Source organism: Erythrolamprus reginae, chromosome 5, assembly GCF_031021105.1.
Source record: "Erythrolamprus reginae isolate rEryReg1 chromosome 5, rEryReg1.hap1, whole genome shotgun sequence".
In the NCBI taxonomy this organism is placed as follows: Eukaryota; Metazoa; Chordata; class Lepidosauria; order Squamata; family Dipsadidae; genus Erythrolamprus; species Erythrolamprus reginae.
This window is the reverse complement of record NC_091954.1, coordinates 88,698,570-88,716,638: the sequence shown is the minus strand read 5'-3', so window position 1 is coordinate 88,716,638 and position 18,069 is coordinate 88,698,570. Positions and strand designations below refer to the sequence as shown.

The 18,069-nt window shown below is 39.5% G+C and overlaps 1 protein-coding gene across 4 annotated transcripts in view; it reads left to right on the top strand.

The window, feature by feature from the left end:
* The first annotated feature begins 806 nt into the window (after positions 1-806).
* Positions 807-18,069, top strand: part of CP (ceruloplasmin) — a 36,713-nt gene continuing 19,450 nt past the window's right edge. For 2 of the 4 annotated variants that reach the window (XM_070753404.1, XM_070753402.1), the window contains exons 1-5: positions 1,514-1,700; positions 7,718-7,962; positions 10,971-11,183; positions 14,819-14,992; positions 15,921-16,175. In XM_070753404.1, coding sequence (XP_070609505.1) covers positions 1,546-1,700; positions 7,718-7,962; positions 10,971-11,183; positions 14,819-14,992; positions 15,921-16,175 — 1,042 coding nt within the window. In that variant the 5' untranslated portion in view covers positions 1,514-1,545. Of the gene's footprint in view, positions 877-1,513; positions 1,701-7,524; positions 7,554-7,717; positions 7,963-10,970; positions 11,184-14,818; positions 14,993-15,920; positions 16,176-18,069 lie in introns of those variants that run through there. The other 2 variants (XM_070753403.1, XM_070753405.1) reach the window with 2 other exon arrangements.

Below are 18,069 nucleotides of genomic sequence, written 5' to 3'. Positions count from 1 at the left end.
GTTGTTGGGAGAAATGTCACAGCTGAGATGAGGTTTGGGGAATGCCTTTGGCATGTAGAAAGCCATAAGAATAGATTCGCCTATACTAGTTTACCCATTGAGTAAGAACATTGGAATGGTAACTAATTTGACTTAACAAAATACTTTCATATTTACTTTGGATCCTTCCCTACAGTAAGTAATAAATAAAAACTGCACTCCATATTAACAAAGATTCTTTGTTCCTCTTCACATTCTTTTGAGCTCACTCAAGACTTCCTCAACTTACAGCCAACTGAATGAACAATCGTCACACATGATGCGTCAAGTGATTGACATTTGCAAGCTCCACAGACAGAGTCAATGGGGAAGCCAGATTTATTTAATAACTGTAGGATTCACTTAATAAGCACTTTGCTTAGCAACTGAAATAATGGTCCCAGTTGTAGTCATAAGTCAAGGTCTACTTACACTCTCCCCACCCCCCAACCATTTTATTTCTGACTCAATTACAATCACTGAGAAGGCTCTCTTTACATTTGTAGTACTGAAGCTCTGCAGAACTTACCAAGCAGACATTTCCTAATTGGTGGTAGCTTTTTTATTTGCTCTAAAAGTTATTGCCACTGTGTAATAAGTGGATCAGAAAATAAAAATAGCATAAAGGTGCTCAGGAAACCTTTTGCTTCTAATAAAAAACACCTACGTGAATTAGATGGATGAATTAACAAAAATGTAAAATAATTGTGATTGGGCTGAAGTTAATTTTTGGTTCCTTCAAATCATCAATCTTGTGATTTGCCCCGAGTCCGCCCCGAGTCTTTGGAGAGGGGCGGCATACAAATCTAATAAATTGAATTGAATTGAAATGTCATCTTTGGAGAAGAAACTGAACAGGTATAACTGGGATTAGTAGAATAAATAAAATCTTCAAATTGAATTGTGGAACTTTTAATATAAGGTTGCAAGATTTGTCCCAATTATCAGTTACTATGTGGATTGCCAAAGAACCAAATTTTTAAGGGGGAAAATGTTTTAAATAATATAGACAAGTAATGCCAGACTTGACTGAAATTAGATAATATTGCACTGATGTATGATTAACTGCTTTGACATTTTGGACATTGTCCTGCAGTTTGAAGCTGAAATATAACTTTTCCCAGGTTGGGAAATGCAGGAAATTTCAACTATATCAAATAGAACGGACAGGAGAAAATAGATGTTGTGCTGGGAAACTCCAAAGCATTTCACCATAACATGGATCTTTAATAAAAAAAAACATTTTGATTAAGAACAATTTTAAAATTCACTTATTGAGATATAAAACATGATTCATATTTGAATGTTAACTGTGATAAAAATATGGGGGGTTTTTAAACTCTTGTTTCAATAATCTATGACTCTTGAAGAATTGTTGCCACCAAATCTGGCAGGATTTGTTTAAATAAGACTTGTGCAACCTCCCAGGCTGTTCAAACTAAACAAAAGCTTGCAAAGGGGGAAATACTGAAGATATTTAAAGAGAGTATTCCTGGGTGAGTCCATTGGACTAAAACAACCTCGAACATGAAGCTGTGTGTGATAAGCCACTTGCTGGCTTATTACTTGTTCCAAGTCTCTGCAGTAACCAGAGAATACTACATTGGAATTAATGAAATTGATTGGAATTATGCTCCGGGAACAAAGAACATCCTATCTGGGAAGCCCTTTTCAGAAGATGAGTAAGTCTCAAATTTTTAAATTGGGCTCATGTTAAGTTTTCACATTTTTAATATGAACTATTTATTTCTAATCAACAATTACTGGATGCAAAGAAGTGTAAGTGCTTAACATTTATACTAGCTATAAGGGAGATATTTCAGCCTGAAAACAAATTTGCAGAAAAAGTTTTGCCTGCCAAAATCTATCGTATAATACTAAGGGGATCGCAGCCTTGCCTTTCTGCACCAGTATGTGATTATAATCTGACATTACTTTATTTTGCATTGTATATGATGCACAATTAGTTCCACTAAACAGAAGTTTTATGACTACAGGTTCATGTATTGGGGTTGGGGGAAAGAAGCACTTTCTGTTAATTGGATCAAAACCTGAAATTAGATCACACCAAATAGTTTGTACAGGTGTGGCATAAATATGTATCTGTGTTTATCATAATCTATTTAAAGGTATTTTGTTTTTACTGCTTAGGGGAAGAATCAGACACTTTTTCAAGCATTGCAGTGGATTTATTTTGGTAAACTTTCATGAGATATTGCTTGAAAATACCCAAGAATTCTACCATTTTATCATCAATTAAATTCATTACATTAAATTCTGAAAGTGCTTTTTCTGCACTAGATCTCATGGGGAGGCCACTGCTGATCCTTGACTTTCAAGGATCTTGGAAATGTTATGGAATATTACCCAGTCAACGTGGGAACTCTGGGAGTTGAAGTCTCCGCATCTTAAAAGTTCCCAAGGTTGAGAAACACTTCTAAAATTGTTCAAGCAGAGAAGTTTTAGTGGTAGCAAGGAAAAGCTATAGTGAAATTATGCAATCTTTCATTTTTCAGTGTTCTTAAACAAAGAGTAGCAAGTAAACCACCTGCCTGGATGGGAAACAGCTATGATAGCTGTACTTCCTGTAAAATGCCTGGAATGAAGGAGAGGAATTGTAGAATATCGAATTCTAGTGAGAAAGTTGGTACAGCTCTACAGGTGAAATTCAAAAAACTAGAATATTGTGCAAAAGTTAATTTATTTCAGTAATTCAACTTAACAGGTGAAAATATATGCAAGGCAAGATAGTTCAAGCCATGATTTGTCATAATCATTAAATCCAGGGTCAATGTAATTGTCTACCTGGAGATTTTGGAGCACTTCATGCTTCCTTACACAGATGAACTTTATGCGGATGTTGACTTCATTTCCCAGCAGGATTTGGCACCTGTCCACACTGCCAAAAGCACCAAAACCTGGTTCAATGACCGTGGGATTACTGTGCTTGATTGGCCAGAAAACTTACCTGACCTGAAGCCCATAGATAATCTATGGGGAGAGACATGAGACCGAATACAGCAGAAGAATTGAAGACCACTATTAAAGCATCTTGGTCTTCTACAACCCCTCAGCAGTGCTACATGCTCATAGCTTCCATGCCAGGCCTCATTGAGGTCATAATTGCTGCAAAAGGGGCCTAAATCAAGTACTGAGTACATTTGCATGCTTATACTTTTCAGAGGTCCGATATTGTTCTTTGTACAATCCTTGTTTTATTGAGTGCATGTAATATTCTAATTTTCTGACATTGTGAATTTTTATGAACTGTACGTCATAACCGTCACAATTATGACAAATCACAGCTTGAACTACCTTGCCTTGCATGCAATGAGTCTCTTCCATATATTATGTTTCACCTTTTAAGTCGCATTACTGAAATAAATGAACTTTTGCAGAATCTAATTTTTCAAGTTTCACCCGTACTACTCTACTGCTTGGTATCCTATTTAAAGATGATACAGAATGCTGGAGTAAACTAGGCTGGAATAAATTAGGCTAGATTTTATTTTAAGAAGAAAGTAGAACATTCAGACAAATATTTGCAGGGTTGCAGAAGCAAATTAGCCAAAAAGTATTCTCATGTGGCCATGATACTGGGTTGGTTTCCTCTGATGCTTTCTTCTTTCTTAGTATAGTTCCTTTTCTCTTTACAAAAGAGGCAGAGAGGGAAGCAGGGTCTTTACGGACCTGGAGACAGAATATGTATATTCACATCCTCACCATCCGTGAATGGCCGCATTTGCCGGTGCTACTGGAACATGCTACAACCATGTATGTGCACTCCTGGCACAAAATTTGGCTTCTGCGCATGTGCAGCACTGGCAGCAACCATCCATTGTCCAGGTTCAGCAGAGAGTGGTGAGCCGCAGGGCCAGGCCTCCAGCACTGTAATCCCAAAGGCCATGAGGCTCCAAGATGGCTGCTAACTTGCTCAGCTGGCATGTGGTGCGGGAGATAGAACTCAGCATCGCCGCTGTTGCTGCTAGCTGGGGCTCTGCTCTCTAGGTATCATGGCAAGATTCGGCTGCTGCGCATGCACAGCAACTGAAATCTCACATGAGTGTCCTTGAGCGAGAAGGATTTGCGAGGAAATCACTAATTTTTTTGCTTCCGCACATGCGCAGAAGCAAAAAATTGGCAATTTTCACCGGAATCTTGCCAGTTGCACATGTGCACGATACACAAAGCCAAAAGCACCAGCCTGAAGATGACTAGTGGGACCTCATCGAAACATCGGCAGAATTCTGCCAATGAGATTCTGACTGCAGTGCTTATATGTGTTATGAGGAAGAGCGTTTGTTTGGTATAAGATCTTTTCCAAATTCCTAAGAGTAAACCTTCTGGTATGTATTTTATCTTCTCTTTTATAATTTCGGTGAGCCAATTATGAGTTGTTTTCCATATTCTTTGAATTTTGGGGTAGGACCACCACATATGAAAAAAGGAACCCTTTTGTTTTTTACATTTCCAACAGGTGTCTTGTAATGTCGGATATATTTTCGCTAATCTTAACGGTGGCATATACCATCTGTAGAAGAATTTGTAATAATTTTCTTTATATGCAGCTGACAGTGTTATTTTAGATATCGTATTCCATGATTTTTCCCAATCTGCTAGATGAATATCATGGCACAAACATAGAAAAATGAACAAACTCCATCAGAGAGCTTAATTATTGATAAAATATATAAATGTATTGAGATGGATGAAATGACAAATTCAATTAAGGGGATTGAAAGTAAAACATCTAAATGAATTTGGGAAAAATGGCACGAATGGATTCGAAACAAAGGCTGAAAATGTAACAATACAAAGTATCAGTATACAAAAGAAGGATAATAATTACCTTAGGAAGTATGACTTTTATTACTCTTTTTCTTCCCAATGTATCTCTTTCTATATCAATTAGTAAAATTTATTTATGATAATTAAATGTAAATATACAAAATATAAATAAATGTATCAGAAAGGTAATAGAAATGGATTAAGATCTGTTAAACTAGAACAAAACATGTGAGAAATACTGCTTTTACTTTTTATCCTTTTACCTTTTTTTATTTCTTTTTTCTTTTCTTCTTTTTTATTTCTGGAAAACAATAAAGATACTGTACTTTATAAAAAATAAAAAAAAAGAAACATCGGCAGAATTCTATCAACCTTACATGGGAAAAGACCCGAATATGCCAAGACCTCGGCTATATACTTATACCCATGAAAATCTACAAAAACATACATGCATACATACATACATACATACATACATACATACATACATAAAATACATTACTATAATTATTAATAGTGAAGAAGATTTAATTTAAAGAGATATGATTGGATTTTGGAGACGAGCTTGGATTATATAAATAATATGATTATGGAATTTTTTTAAAAGGATTGTTTATTCAATCTCATATCTTATAGCAGATAGATGTATTGTATTTCTATTAAGGGAGTTTGTAACAGCAATAGTAATAGCATTTAGACTTATATACCGATTCATAGTGCTTTTACAGCCCTGTCTAAGCGGTTTATAGATTCAGCATATTGCCCCCAACAATTTGTGTAATTTGGGATTATGTTAATCAGCCTTACATTTTCGGTAAAAAAAAAAAAAAAGTAAGCAAAGAAGAAATGGAAATTCAGATATTTTATTATCATGCAGTGGTTGTCCAGATTTTAATAACTTAGATCTGCTATTCTAGCAAGAGCAAAAGAGAATATGTATGAAGAATGCTTAAAAAGGATAAATTCACAAACAGGCAATAGTGACTGGAAATATTCAGTCTCTGATAAAAGTTACTTCTTGTTAAAATCCACTGAAGATGGTTACATTACATGAAGAAAGCCTTGTCTTACAATGTTCTGTGTTTCATGTTTAATCTCTATTTAAATGCTTCAGGCCTCAGGAATCTTAGTAGTAAGATTTATGTAGGTTTATTTTTAAAGGAAAACCATTATCTTTGCAAAGAAGAATAAGGAAAAGGACACAGTGCCCATGTCAACAGGAAATTATCTGTATGGTTCTAGAAATCCATACATCTCTAATTTAATTAGTGTCTCACAAAGCTTCCTGAAACACAAGATTGTTAATGGGTTTTACAAGGCAATATTGGTTTGCCTTTGAAACTATACAGTCCTCTGCATCAGTTGAGGCTTTGAAGCAACTCATTGGTTATCTGAGAAAATCAAATCTGCCAAACATTCCCAAGATTGCTGGGAATCAAACTGTGAAATGTCAGTAAACAGAGGGACTCTTGTAGGATCATAGGAAGACTATAAAGTAGAGAATCAGAAAATTTTTACCTTAAAGTACAGCCATTCTAATGTGAAAATAGCTGATTTGTTAATATACTAGCACTTCTATATTTACCAAAGAAAATTCTGTGAGACCTCTGCTTCAAAACAAAACAAAAAACAAAACAATCATTTTAGCTCAGGTAATCGCTATCATACTTGGACTGAAAAAAATTGGGATGATCACTACAAGACTGCTACAAAACAAAGACATCTCTATTTCTTGTTGCCTGTTTATTTATTTGATATAGCTGCCTGTCTTACACAAGTATCTCTGCCTAAATTACAAATATTAAAACATAAAAGAGACTGCCACATAAAATTCTGGGCTCCCAAGATTATTATTTTTTAAATTCACCCAACAAAAAACATCAATAACAACAAAGCTCATCTATTCACTTGACAGCAAGATCTTCTTTGAAAAAGGCTGACAGAATGACTTAGTTTTTGCACACTAGGTACAATACAGTAGTCCCTCGCTATACCGCGCTTCACATACTGCGTATTCACTTCATCGCGGGTTTCTGAGGAAGTCGATCGGCAGATTTAAACAGCCCGCCGAACTCGATCGGCAGGTTTTTTAAAAATATATATATATCTAAAATTGTAAATACTGTATTTAAATACTGTATCTAAAATAAATACTGTGTGGGAAGGTTTTATAAACACTTAAAACAATGAAAACTTACCAAACAATTACAATATAAATACTTAAATAAGTACTATCAGTCAATAAATTCCCCATCGCGGATTTCACTTATCGCGGCCAGGTCTGGAACGTAACACCAGCGATAGGTGAGGGACTACTGTATCCATCTTGTTCTGATACACAAAGAGAACTAAGTTTCCTCCCTTACCTTCTTTGGATGGAGACACTTAAGACATGCAAATATTGTTGTGAAGTAGACAGCACAGGGTCTGTTGTAAGGTATGAATATGTCAAAAGAAGCAAATGTAGTTGTACAATTCTGGTCATTTTTTAAGGAAATGTGAAGAGTAAGTGAGTTGCACCTGATTTTTTTGTCATGGATCTTTAGCAAATCATTTCAGTTGTTAAGAAAATCATGCAGCTGTTAATCAAATCCAGCTTCCCCCCTTGACTTTGCTTGTTGTAAGACAACTGGGAAAATTGCAAATGGCCATCACATGGCTCTGGGATGCTGCAACTATTGTAAACACATGCTGATTGCTAAGTGACTGGATTTTTATGACATCACTGTGGGGATGGTGCAAAGATGGTAAGTGTGAGAACTGGTGTAATCTCTTTTTTCAATACTATTGTAATTTTGAACGGTTATTAGACAAATGGTTCTAACTTGAGGATTACCTGGTATTGTAAATAATATATTATTTTGAAAGTCTTGCGTTGATATAATTATCTATATGTTCTTTTTTTTTCCAGGAAAGCTAGTGTCTTTCTGCAACAAGGCCCAGATCGTATAGGAAGCACGTATAAAAAAGCAGTGTATTTGCAGTACACAGATAACTTGTATAATCATGTTGTAGAAAAACCACAGTCACTGGGATTCCTGGGCCCAATTATCAAAGCAGAAGTTGGGGACTCTTTTGTCATTCACTTAAAAAATTTTGCTGAAAGACCCTACACTATACATCCCCATGGTGTCAGATACACAAAAGAAAATGAAGGTAAGATGTATGCACTGTTGTGTCAAAGACCTTGGAGTACTCATATCCAACGACCTAAGTGCTAGACTCCCAGGGAACAACGTTGCCAAGAATACACTAAATAGTTGTTAATATAATGTTATGTAGCTTCTGCTCTGGCAATATTACACTGCTAACCAGAGCTTACAAAAATCTGCTAGACCAATTCTGGAATACAACTCACCTGTCTGGAACCCGCGCTGCATATCAAGCATTAATACAATCCAGAGAGTCCAGAAATATTTCACAAGAAGAGTCCTTCACTCCTCTGCAACAAAATACTTTATTCCACCAGACTTAAAATACTGGGATTAGACAACATACAACTACATTGCCTCTTAAATGATCTAAATGTAGTTCATAAAATCATATACCAAAATGTCCTTCCTGTTAATGACTACTTTGTTTGGTTTTTAATAAGGGTTTCTTAGTTATTTTAATATTAGATTTGTGTTATGCTGTTTTATTATTGTTGTTAGCTGCCCCGAGTCTACGGAGAAGGGCGGCATACAAATTTAATAAATAAATAAATACTTCACCTTCAACTGCAGCAATACACGTAATAGATTCAAATGAAATGTAAACCGTTCCAAACTCAACTGCAGAAAATACAACTTCTGCAATGGAGTGATCAATGCCTGGAATGCACTGCCTGACTCTGTGGTTCCTTCCCCAAACCCCAAAAACTTTAACCTTAGACTGTCTATACTCGATCTCTCTGTTTCTAAGAAGTCTGTAAGGGGAGTGCATAAGTGCACCACTGTGCTTATGATCCCTGTCCTACTTTTCTATTGTCCTCTTTTATCATTACTTTTTAAAAACTTTGTTATGTCTATACAAATTACTATCCTATACAAACAAATAAATAAAATAAATAAAATTCAGAATTCCTTTTGGGGAAAAAAATACATGAAAATTGTGTTGTATCTTGTGGGGACTACATTCATTTATAGCCACACTATTCTGCAGAGCTCCACATATCAATTCAACATTTAAATCACTTCGATTTACAGTATATGACATCTTTGTAGGTTCAACTGAAAGCATAAATTGGAGTATATAAGACTGAGATTGTATCAGGGTTCCAAATAACATGAGATTGTCCGCTCTCGTTTATTCCTGCGGTTTGATCTCAAGGTTCTCTGCTTATAACTGTATAAGTGTAGAGTTTTCAGTATAATTCAAAACAGTGTTTTCTTTAGTGCATTGTAATATTATTAATGTTCTGATGTGCATATATAATCCATGAGAGAAATGTGTCAACCCCATTCTAATGTTTATTTATAAATAAATTGGGGATGGGCTTATTCCCATGATCCCCAGTTAATCTTGTACATTGAAAGTTTACTTTAAATAATGTTTCATTGATTATAGGTAATTTTTCCTTTTTTATTTCCATCAATGGCCAACTTTGAAGGAGAGGAAGATCACACTCAATACTTTTACTTGATTTCAATAAGTCTTTTTATATTTCGTATAACTATAGACATTTATATATAGGTATATGAGTACATATATTTGATGTATATGCAAATACGTAAGAATTCTTCCTTATGCATTTGGACAGAAGTCACAGATATTATTTAAAATCACAACTACTACAGGCATTAGTGGGTTCTAAAACCATTTGTGTGCACACTTTTGTGTGTGCATGCTTCTGCACATGCGCGGAAGCATCCTGGGTGGATGGGCGGAGCCTCCCACCGTTGGCGTTACCAGTTCCAGAACTGGAGTAAATCAGTATCAACCCACTGCTGACTCCAGGACAAATTAAGCAATATCTAGGTCCCTCCCTTGTGGGGTACCTCAGGGGTCAGTCCTCTCCCCCTGCTATTTAATATCTACATGAAACCGCTGGGTGAGATCATCCAAGGGCATGGGGTGAGGTATCATCAATATGCCGATGATACCCAGTTATACATCACCCAATGTCCAGTCAACGAAGCAGTGGAAGTGATGTGCGGTGCTTGGAGGCTGTTGGGGCCTGGATGGGTGTCAACAAACTCAAACTCAACCCAGAAAAGACGGAGTGGCTGTGGGTCTTACCTCCCAAGGACAATTCCATCTGTCCATCCATTACCCTGGGGGGAGAATCATTGACCCCCTCAGAGAGGGTTTGCAACTTGGGCGTCCTCCTCGATCCACAGCTCACATTAGAGAAACATCTTTCAGCTGTGGTGAGGAGGGCTTTCACCCAGGTTCGCCTGGTGCACCAGTTGCGACCCTATTTGGACTGGGAGTCACTGCTCACAGTCACTCATGCCCTCATCACCTCGAGGCTCAACTACTGTAACGCTCTCTACATGGAGCTACCTTTGAAAAGTGTTCGGAAACTTCAGATCGTGCAGAATGCAGCTGCGAGAGCAATCATGGGCTTTCCCAAATATGCCCATGTTACACCAACACTCCGCAGTCTGCATTGGTTGCCGATCAGTTTCCGGTCACAATTCAAAGTGTTGGTTATGACCTATAAAGCCCTTCATGGCACCGGACCAGATTACCTCAGGGACCGCCTTCTGCTGCACGAATCCCAGCGACCAGTCAGGTCCCACAGAGTGGGTCTTCTCCGGGTCCCATCAACCAAACTGTCGCTTGGCGGGACCCAGAGGAAGAGCCTTCTCTGTGGCGGCCCCGGACCTCTGGAACCAACTCCCCCCAGAGATTAGAATTGCCCCCACCCTCCTTGCCTTTCGAAAGTTGCTTAAAACCCACCTCTGCCACCAGGCATGGGGGAACTGAGATATACTTTCTCCCTAGGCCTTTACAATTTTATGCATGGTATGTCTGTATGTATGATTGGTTTTTATATAATGGGCTTTTAACTGTTTTTAGTATTGGATTTTGTTATGTATTGTTTTATTGCTGTTGTTAGCCGCCCCGAGTCTGCGGAGAGGGGTGGCATACAAATCCAATAAATAAATAAAATTAAAGAAATAAATGCAATCAGAAGGAATAACTATATAATATGAACAATGTCTTATACTTCCTAGGAGCTTTGTATCCTGATAATACCAACCATTCACAGAAGAAAGATGATGCTGTGCATCCAGGAGAACAGTATGTCTATAAGTGGGATGTTACTGAAGATCATGGTCCAGCAGAAGGAGACAATAACTGCGTTACAAGGATCTACCATTCTCATATAGATGCCCCAAGGGATGTAGCCTCTGGACTTATTGGACCTTTAATCACTTGCAAAAAAGGTAAAAACATGACAATAAAGTCATTGAAGCATTGAATTGGGAAATCTATCGATATTCTCAGTCATTCAGTTCGTAATTATCTCAAAAGTGCTTTTTTTCAAAAGGCAAATGGACTGGGGGTTTTGACGATAAGATGACATTTGGCATCTTTATTTATGTATTTTGTCCAATACACAATGAGGGTTTTAGTGGGTATATATCTATATACACATAGTAAAATACATGATGAAGGTTACAGAGGAGATACTCATAGTAAAATATATCTAAGAAATAATAGAAAAGAAGATATAGTAATAGAACATATCAATAGAAGAAGAGATATAGGAAGAGAAGAAAGGTATAGGAGATATAGGAGAGCAATAGGACAGGGGACGGAAGGCACTCTAGTGCAGAGGTCCCCAACCGCCGGTCCGCGGACCAGGACCGGGCCGTTGGGGTTTTTCAGCCGGTCCGCGGTGCCGCTGACAGCTAGCTTTGGCTGCCGGGGGGGCGGGGAGGATTAAATCCTCCCCCCCTCCAGGAGCAGCAAAAGCCTAAGCGGCGGGGTGTGCCCTTTGCATTTCGGCAATGCTTTCCCTCCGCGGTGGGGGGTGCAGGGCAGGCGCAGGCAGCCCCAGGAGACGCCGCCGCTATTCGAGCCTCTCGTGGGGGTTGGTCAGCCGTCTCTGCCGTCGCACCCGGCCGGCCCCAGGTTAAATACCGCTCCCTCCCGGCTCCTTCCCCGACGGGGCGGGGCGCTCGGCCGCCACTGACGCCGCGGCTCTGCTCGGCCCGCCCCGCGCTTCACCAGCCGCCTCCTTCGAGCATGGCTGGACGGGAGGTGCGGGGCCTGCGCGAGTGGCCCCTCGGAAGAAGGCGCTCCCTCTGGCCCACGCGCCTTTTGCCCCGTAGCGGCCGCTTCCCGGGCGCGGCGAAAGCGAGTCGGTCGAAAGGCTGCCCGGGTCACGCCTGCGGTCGTCCTCGCGCTCCCATCGCGCAACAAGTGCAGGCTTGTTGTGGCTGCTGCGCGCCGCTTTGCCTCCCTCTGCTGCGAGCCTTCGGGGCTCCGGGGCGGCGCGGCTGGCGGGAGGGCAGCTTCCAGCGGGACGTTGATGGGTCTTGGAAAGCTTTCTCGTGGCGGTGGCTCTGGCGCGGCTGCAGGGCGTTGGTGGGAGCGGGAACTCCGTCGGATCGCCCGAACTCCAAAGCCTCAGCGAGGTTTGGCTGCCGGGGGGGCGGGGAGGATTAAATCCTCCCCCCCTCCAGGAGCAGCAAAAGCCTAAGCGGCGGGGTGCGCCCTTTGCATTTCGGCATTGGCGCTCTCCCCTCCAGGAGCAGCAAAAGCCTCAGCGACTGATCGCGTCGTTTCCCTTTCGGCTCCATCGCTGAGGCTTTTGCTGCTCGTGGAGGGGAGAGCGCCAATGCCGAAATGCAAAGGGCGCACCCCGCCGCTTAGGCTTTTGCTGCTCGTGGAGGGGGGGTTGGCGGTGCCGATACCAAATGCTTTCCCTCCGCGGTGGGGGGTGCAGGGCAGGCGCAGGCAGCCCCAGGAGACAAAGAGTGAATGAGAGAAAGGAAAGAGAGAGAAAGGGAGGGAGAGAAAGGAGTGAGAGATAGAAAGGATAGAGAGTAAGAGGGAATGAGAGAAAGGAAAGAGAGAGAAAGGGAGAGAGAGAAGGAAAGAGTGAGAGATAGAAAGGATAGAAAGAGGGAATGAGAGAAAGGAAAGAGAGAGAAAGGGAGGGAGAGAAGGAAAGAGTGAGAGATAGAAAGGATAGAAAGAGGGAATGAGAGAAAGGAAAGAGAGAAAGGGAGGGAGAGGAGGAAAGAGTGAGAGATAGAAAGGATAGAAAGAGGGAATGAGAGAAAGGAAAGAGAGAGAAAGGGAGAGAGAGAAGGAAAGAGTGAGAGATAGAAAGGATAGAAAGAGGGAATGAGAGAAAGGAAAGAGAGAGAAAGGGAGGGAGAGAAGGAAAGAGTGAGAGATAGAAAGGATAGAAAGAGGGAATGAGAGAAAGGAAAGAGAGAGAAAGGGAGGGAGGGAGAGAAGGAAAGAGTGAGAGATAGAAAGGATAGAAAGAGGGAATGAGAGAAAGAGGAAATGAAGGAAATGAGCCCCCCCCCATATGACCAAAGCGCCCCCCCCCCCACCGGGCCATGGAAAACTGGTCTAGCTTAATGCCGGTCCCTGGTGCAAAAAAGGTTGGGGACCTCTGCTCTAGTGGACTTGTACTTGCCCCTTACTGACCTCTTAGGAATCTGGATAGGTCAACCGTAGATAATCTAAGGGTAAAGTGTAGGGGATTTGGGGATGACACTATGGAGTCCGGAAATGAGTTCCACACTTTGACAACTCGGTTACTGAAGTCATTTTTTTTACAGTCAAGTTTGGAGCGGCTAATATTAAGTTTAAATCTGTTGTGTGCTTTTGTGTTGTTGTGGTTGAAGCTGAAGTAGTTGCCGACAGGCAGGATGTTGCAGCATATGATCTTGTGGGCAATACTTAGATCTTGTTTAAGGCGTCTTAGTTCTAAACTTTCTAGGCCCAGGATTGAAAGTCTAGTCTCGTAGGGTATTCTATTTCGAGTGGAGGAGTGAAGGGCTCTTCTGGTGAAGTATCTTTGGACATTTTCAAGGGTGTTAATGTCTGAGATGCGATATGGGTTCCAAACAGAAGAGCTGTATTCGAGGATGGGTCTGGCAAAAGTTTTGTAAACTCTGGTAAGTAGTGTGAGATTGCCAGAGCAGAAGCTACGTAGGATTAGGTTTACAACTCTTGAAGCCTTCTTGGCTATATTGTTGCAGTGGGCTTTGGCACTTAAATCTTTTGTTATTAGTATACCAAGGTCTTTAACCAAGTGGGGATTATCTGTGATAATTTGATTATTCAGTTCGTATTTGGAGTTCAGATTCTTCTTCCCAATGTGTAGGACAGAGCATTTGCTAGTCTCATCCAAGAAGCTTCATCAGTTGTGATCGTGGGGGATAGAAGGATAGTTTGCCTTTTGAAAAAAGTCCCTTTGAGACATAGATTTGGGAATTGGGGACAATATACCGTATCTATGTTTGATGTAAGAATCCAAATCCAATATCCCAGAGAGAATATTGAACACAGCTAATGAAGAGAAGCTCATATTATCACAGGCTAATTGGTGATAGAGACCTATTAGATATTTTAATTGCAGGAAATGAGAGACAATGCATTCTCTATTCAACATGTGCTGTTCAAACTTTCTTTGAAATTTCAAATAAAATTTATGTGAAACTCAGAAATTGTAAACAATACCACCACCACCCATTTTTCATTATAATGATTAATGGTATAAAAATTCAGGAATTATTTTTGGCTGCATTAACTTTCCATATAGTACTCACTCATTACCAAGAAGTACAATTCAAAAAGTTGGAGTTTTATAAATGACAGCCATTGGTCTTCCTACAGATCCCTATCTTATCTAGTGAGATGATCGTCATTATGCAGCTTTCTGTTCCCTTGTGCCCGCTAGATATCTTAGGAGTATAACCATCAGTGATGATGCGGTTGGGGGACTTTAGGAGTTATTTTCCAGATGTGCAGATGGCATCAAGTTAAAGAAAGCAATTGAAATAATCATTTTCATTGGGGAATGGTCTTAAAAATGTTATTTTCCCTGAAGGCACCTTGCAGAATGGAAAAGATAAAGATGTTGACCGCGAGTTTGTCTTGCTGTTCTCTGTGATGGATGAAAACTTCAGCTGGTACTTAGATGAGAATATTAAGAAATACTGCTCTGAACCTGACAAAGTTGACAAAGAGAACGAGGACTTCCAAGAAAGCAATAAAATGCACTGTAAGAACATCCTTTCAGAATACGTTTTGTTATTTTAAGAACTTTGTTTGCAGCATTATTCACAATGCCTAATGGGTATTAGATAATCTTAGCCCGGTTTCTGCAGTTTTTCCACAAAAACTCCCAACTAATGAATATGGAACTTTATTTTTGTGCTACTGAATAATTTTATATAGTTTCACATATTTCTGCACAATGTCCTTACTGAAACAAATAAACAGCTCTTCATTTCTGCAGATATTTCTTTTATGGCAACTCTTAAAACTAATCAGATATAAAGCCCTTCATGGCACTGGACCAGAATATCTCCGAGACCGCCTGCTGCCGCACGAATCCCAGCGACTGATTAGGTCCCACAGAGTGGGCCATCTCCGGGTCCCGTCAACTAAACAATGTCGGTTGGCGGGCCTCAGGGGAAGAGCCTTCTCTGTGGCGGCCCCGACCCTATGGACCCAACTCCCCCCGGAGATTAGAACTGCCCCTACCCTCCCTGCCTTTTGTAAGCTCCTTAAGACCCACCTTTGTCGTCAGGCATGGGGGAACTGAGACATCTCCCCCGGGCATATACAATTTATGAATGGTATGTTTGTATGTATGTGTGTTTAGAAAATGGGGTCTTTTAAATATTTTTAAATAGTAATTTAGATTTGTTGTAAATTGTTTTCACTTTGTTGTGAGCCGCCCCGAGTCTGCGGAGAGGGGCGGCATACAAATCTAAATAATAAATAAATAAATAAATAAATAAATATAGCTCTGCTTGGTTGATTAAGAAATGCCACTCATGAAGGTTATAAAATATAAATGCAAATATATATATAATTACCACCATTGATAAAATCAATTTAATCAACTTTTTTTATTTAATTTCAACAAACCTTGATTTATATTAGTGCATCAGTGATATTTCTCTTCTTCTCTCTCTTTTAAGCAATCAATGGATATATGTATGGGTATCTTCCCAATGTCACAATGTGTGCAGGAGAGAAAGTGAAATGGTATCTTTTTGGCATTGGTAATGAAGCTGATATCCACTCCGTTTATTTTCATGGACAAATACTGACAGAAAGGAAGCATCGTATCAACACCATCAGCCTTTTCCCAGCTACCTTTGTGGATGCTCTTATGGTGCCCAAGAATGATGGTGAATGGTTGCTTAGCTGCCAAGTCAATGATCATATAGAAGGTATGAAATAAATGGCTGTCTCCTGTTTTCCTGATAAAGACACAGCTCTGAGCTAATTTGAAAGTAGCTTCAGAATTCTGTGATCTGACTGGTTCATGAGTTGAGAACATTTATCTGGATTACATATTCCCATAGTGTTTCACCCCCGCTCCCCATCCCCTGGAAAGGTGGTACCTCTACTTAAGAACTTAATTCATTCCGTGACCAGATTCTTAAGTAGAAAAGTTTGTAAGAGAAGCAATTTTTCCCATAGGAATCAATGTAAAAGCAAATAGTGCGTGCAAACCCATTAGGAAAGAAAGAAAAGCTCGGAATTTGGGTGGAAGGAGGAGGAAGAAGAGGAGGAGAACAGTCGCTGCCAAAGGAAGAAAATGAGGTTAGGGGAATTTTTAAAAATCCAAAACGCTAAGGCTTTTTTAAAAAAGGGACTCTGAGGTGGCGAGGAGGAGCACGCACCTCCCATACACCTGGCGCGAGGCTGCTCCCATACACTGCGCCAGAGAGAGAAACCCAGGCTACAAGAATGGTGGAAGGTCTTAAGCATAAAACATATCAGGAAAGACTTAATGAACTCAATCTGTATAGTCTGGAGGACAGAAGGAAAAGGGGGGACAGGATCGAAACATTTAAATATGTTAAATGGTTAAATAAGGTTCAGGAGGGAAGTGTTTTTAATAGGAAAGTGAACACAAGAACAAGGGGACACAATCTGAAGTTAGTTGGGGGAAAGATCAAAAGCAACGTGAGAAAATATTATTTCACTGAAAGAGTAGTAGATCCTTGGAACAAATTTCCAGCAAACGTGGTTGGTAAATCCACAGTAACTGAATTTAAACATGCCTGGGATAAACATATATCCATTGTAAGATAAAATACAGGAAATAGTATAAGGGCAGACTAGATGGACCCTGAGGTATTTTTCTGCCATCAATCTTCTATGTTTCTATGAATTGCAGGAAACTGGCTGGGCCTTCGTGCTGCTCTCAAATTTTCTGGGAATTTTTTCCGGGCTTGGGTTCTTAAGTAGAAAATGGTTCTTAAGAAGAGGCAAAAAAATCTTGAACACCTGATTCTTATCTAGAAAAGTTCTTAAGTAGAGGCGTTCTTAGGTAGAGGTACCACTGTATTAGTATATCTATCCGGCAAAAACAAAACAAAACCCTGCAAAGTATTATGTCATGTTCATGACTTATTATGGATACTAAGTGTTGGGTTACATGTCTTGAAAAAGTAAGATAATTTTTTCTATTCTTATCTGAAGAATCCATGGACTTAGATAGATAAATAATAGATAAGAGACAGACAGGCACAGATATAATATCTTACTGTTTTTTCCAGCATAAAATGAATAATTCAAAATCCCAGAAGTCATTTCATAACCACAGTAATGCCACATTGATGAAATATGTCATGTCACTACAGTGTAAATTCCTCCCATTCATACTTGTATCACGAATGACATGTAAATATATAAGAGGCAAATTGCAACATTCTCTTCTTAATCCTTCTATGATGCCTTCAATTAAAGAACCTTCAGCTAGTGAATTATATGTTTTATGTATGGTATGCTTGTGTTGTATGGTTTTAAATGACAGGTTTTTAGATGTTGTTTAGATATTAGATTTGTTACATTGTCACATTGTTATTATTATTGTTGTGAGCCGCCCCGAGTCTGCGGAGAGGGACGGCATACAAATCTAATAAATTATTATTATTATTATTATTATTATTATTATTATTATTATTATTTACTATTTGAGATGTTCCTTAAACTCTGCCTAAGGCTTTCATTGTCTAGAAGTTACATAGCGAAAAATATTCCTGTCTTATACCTGTTTGTTTTCTGGGTTCCTTGTTGGCATGTATTTTTGATGGGCAGGAGGAAGTTTAAATT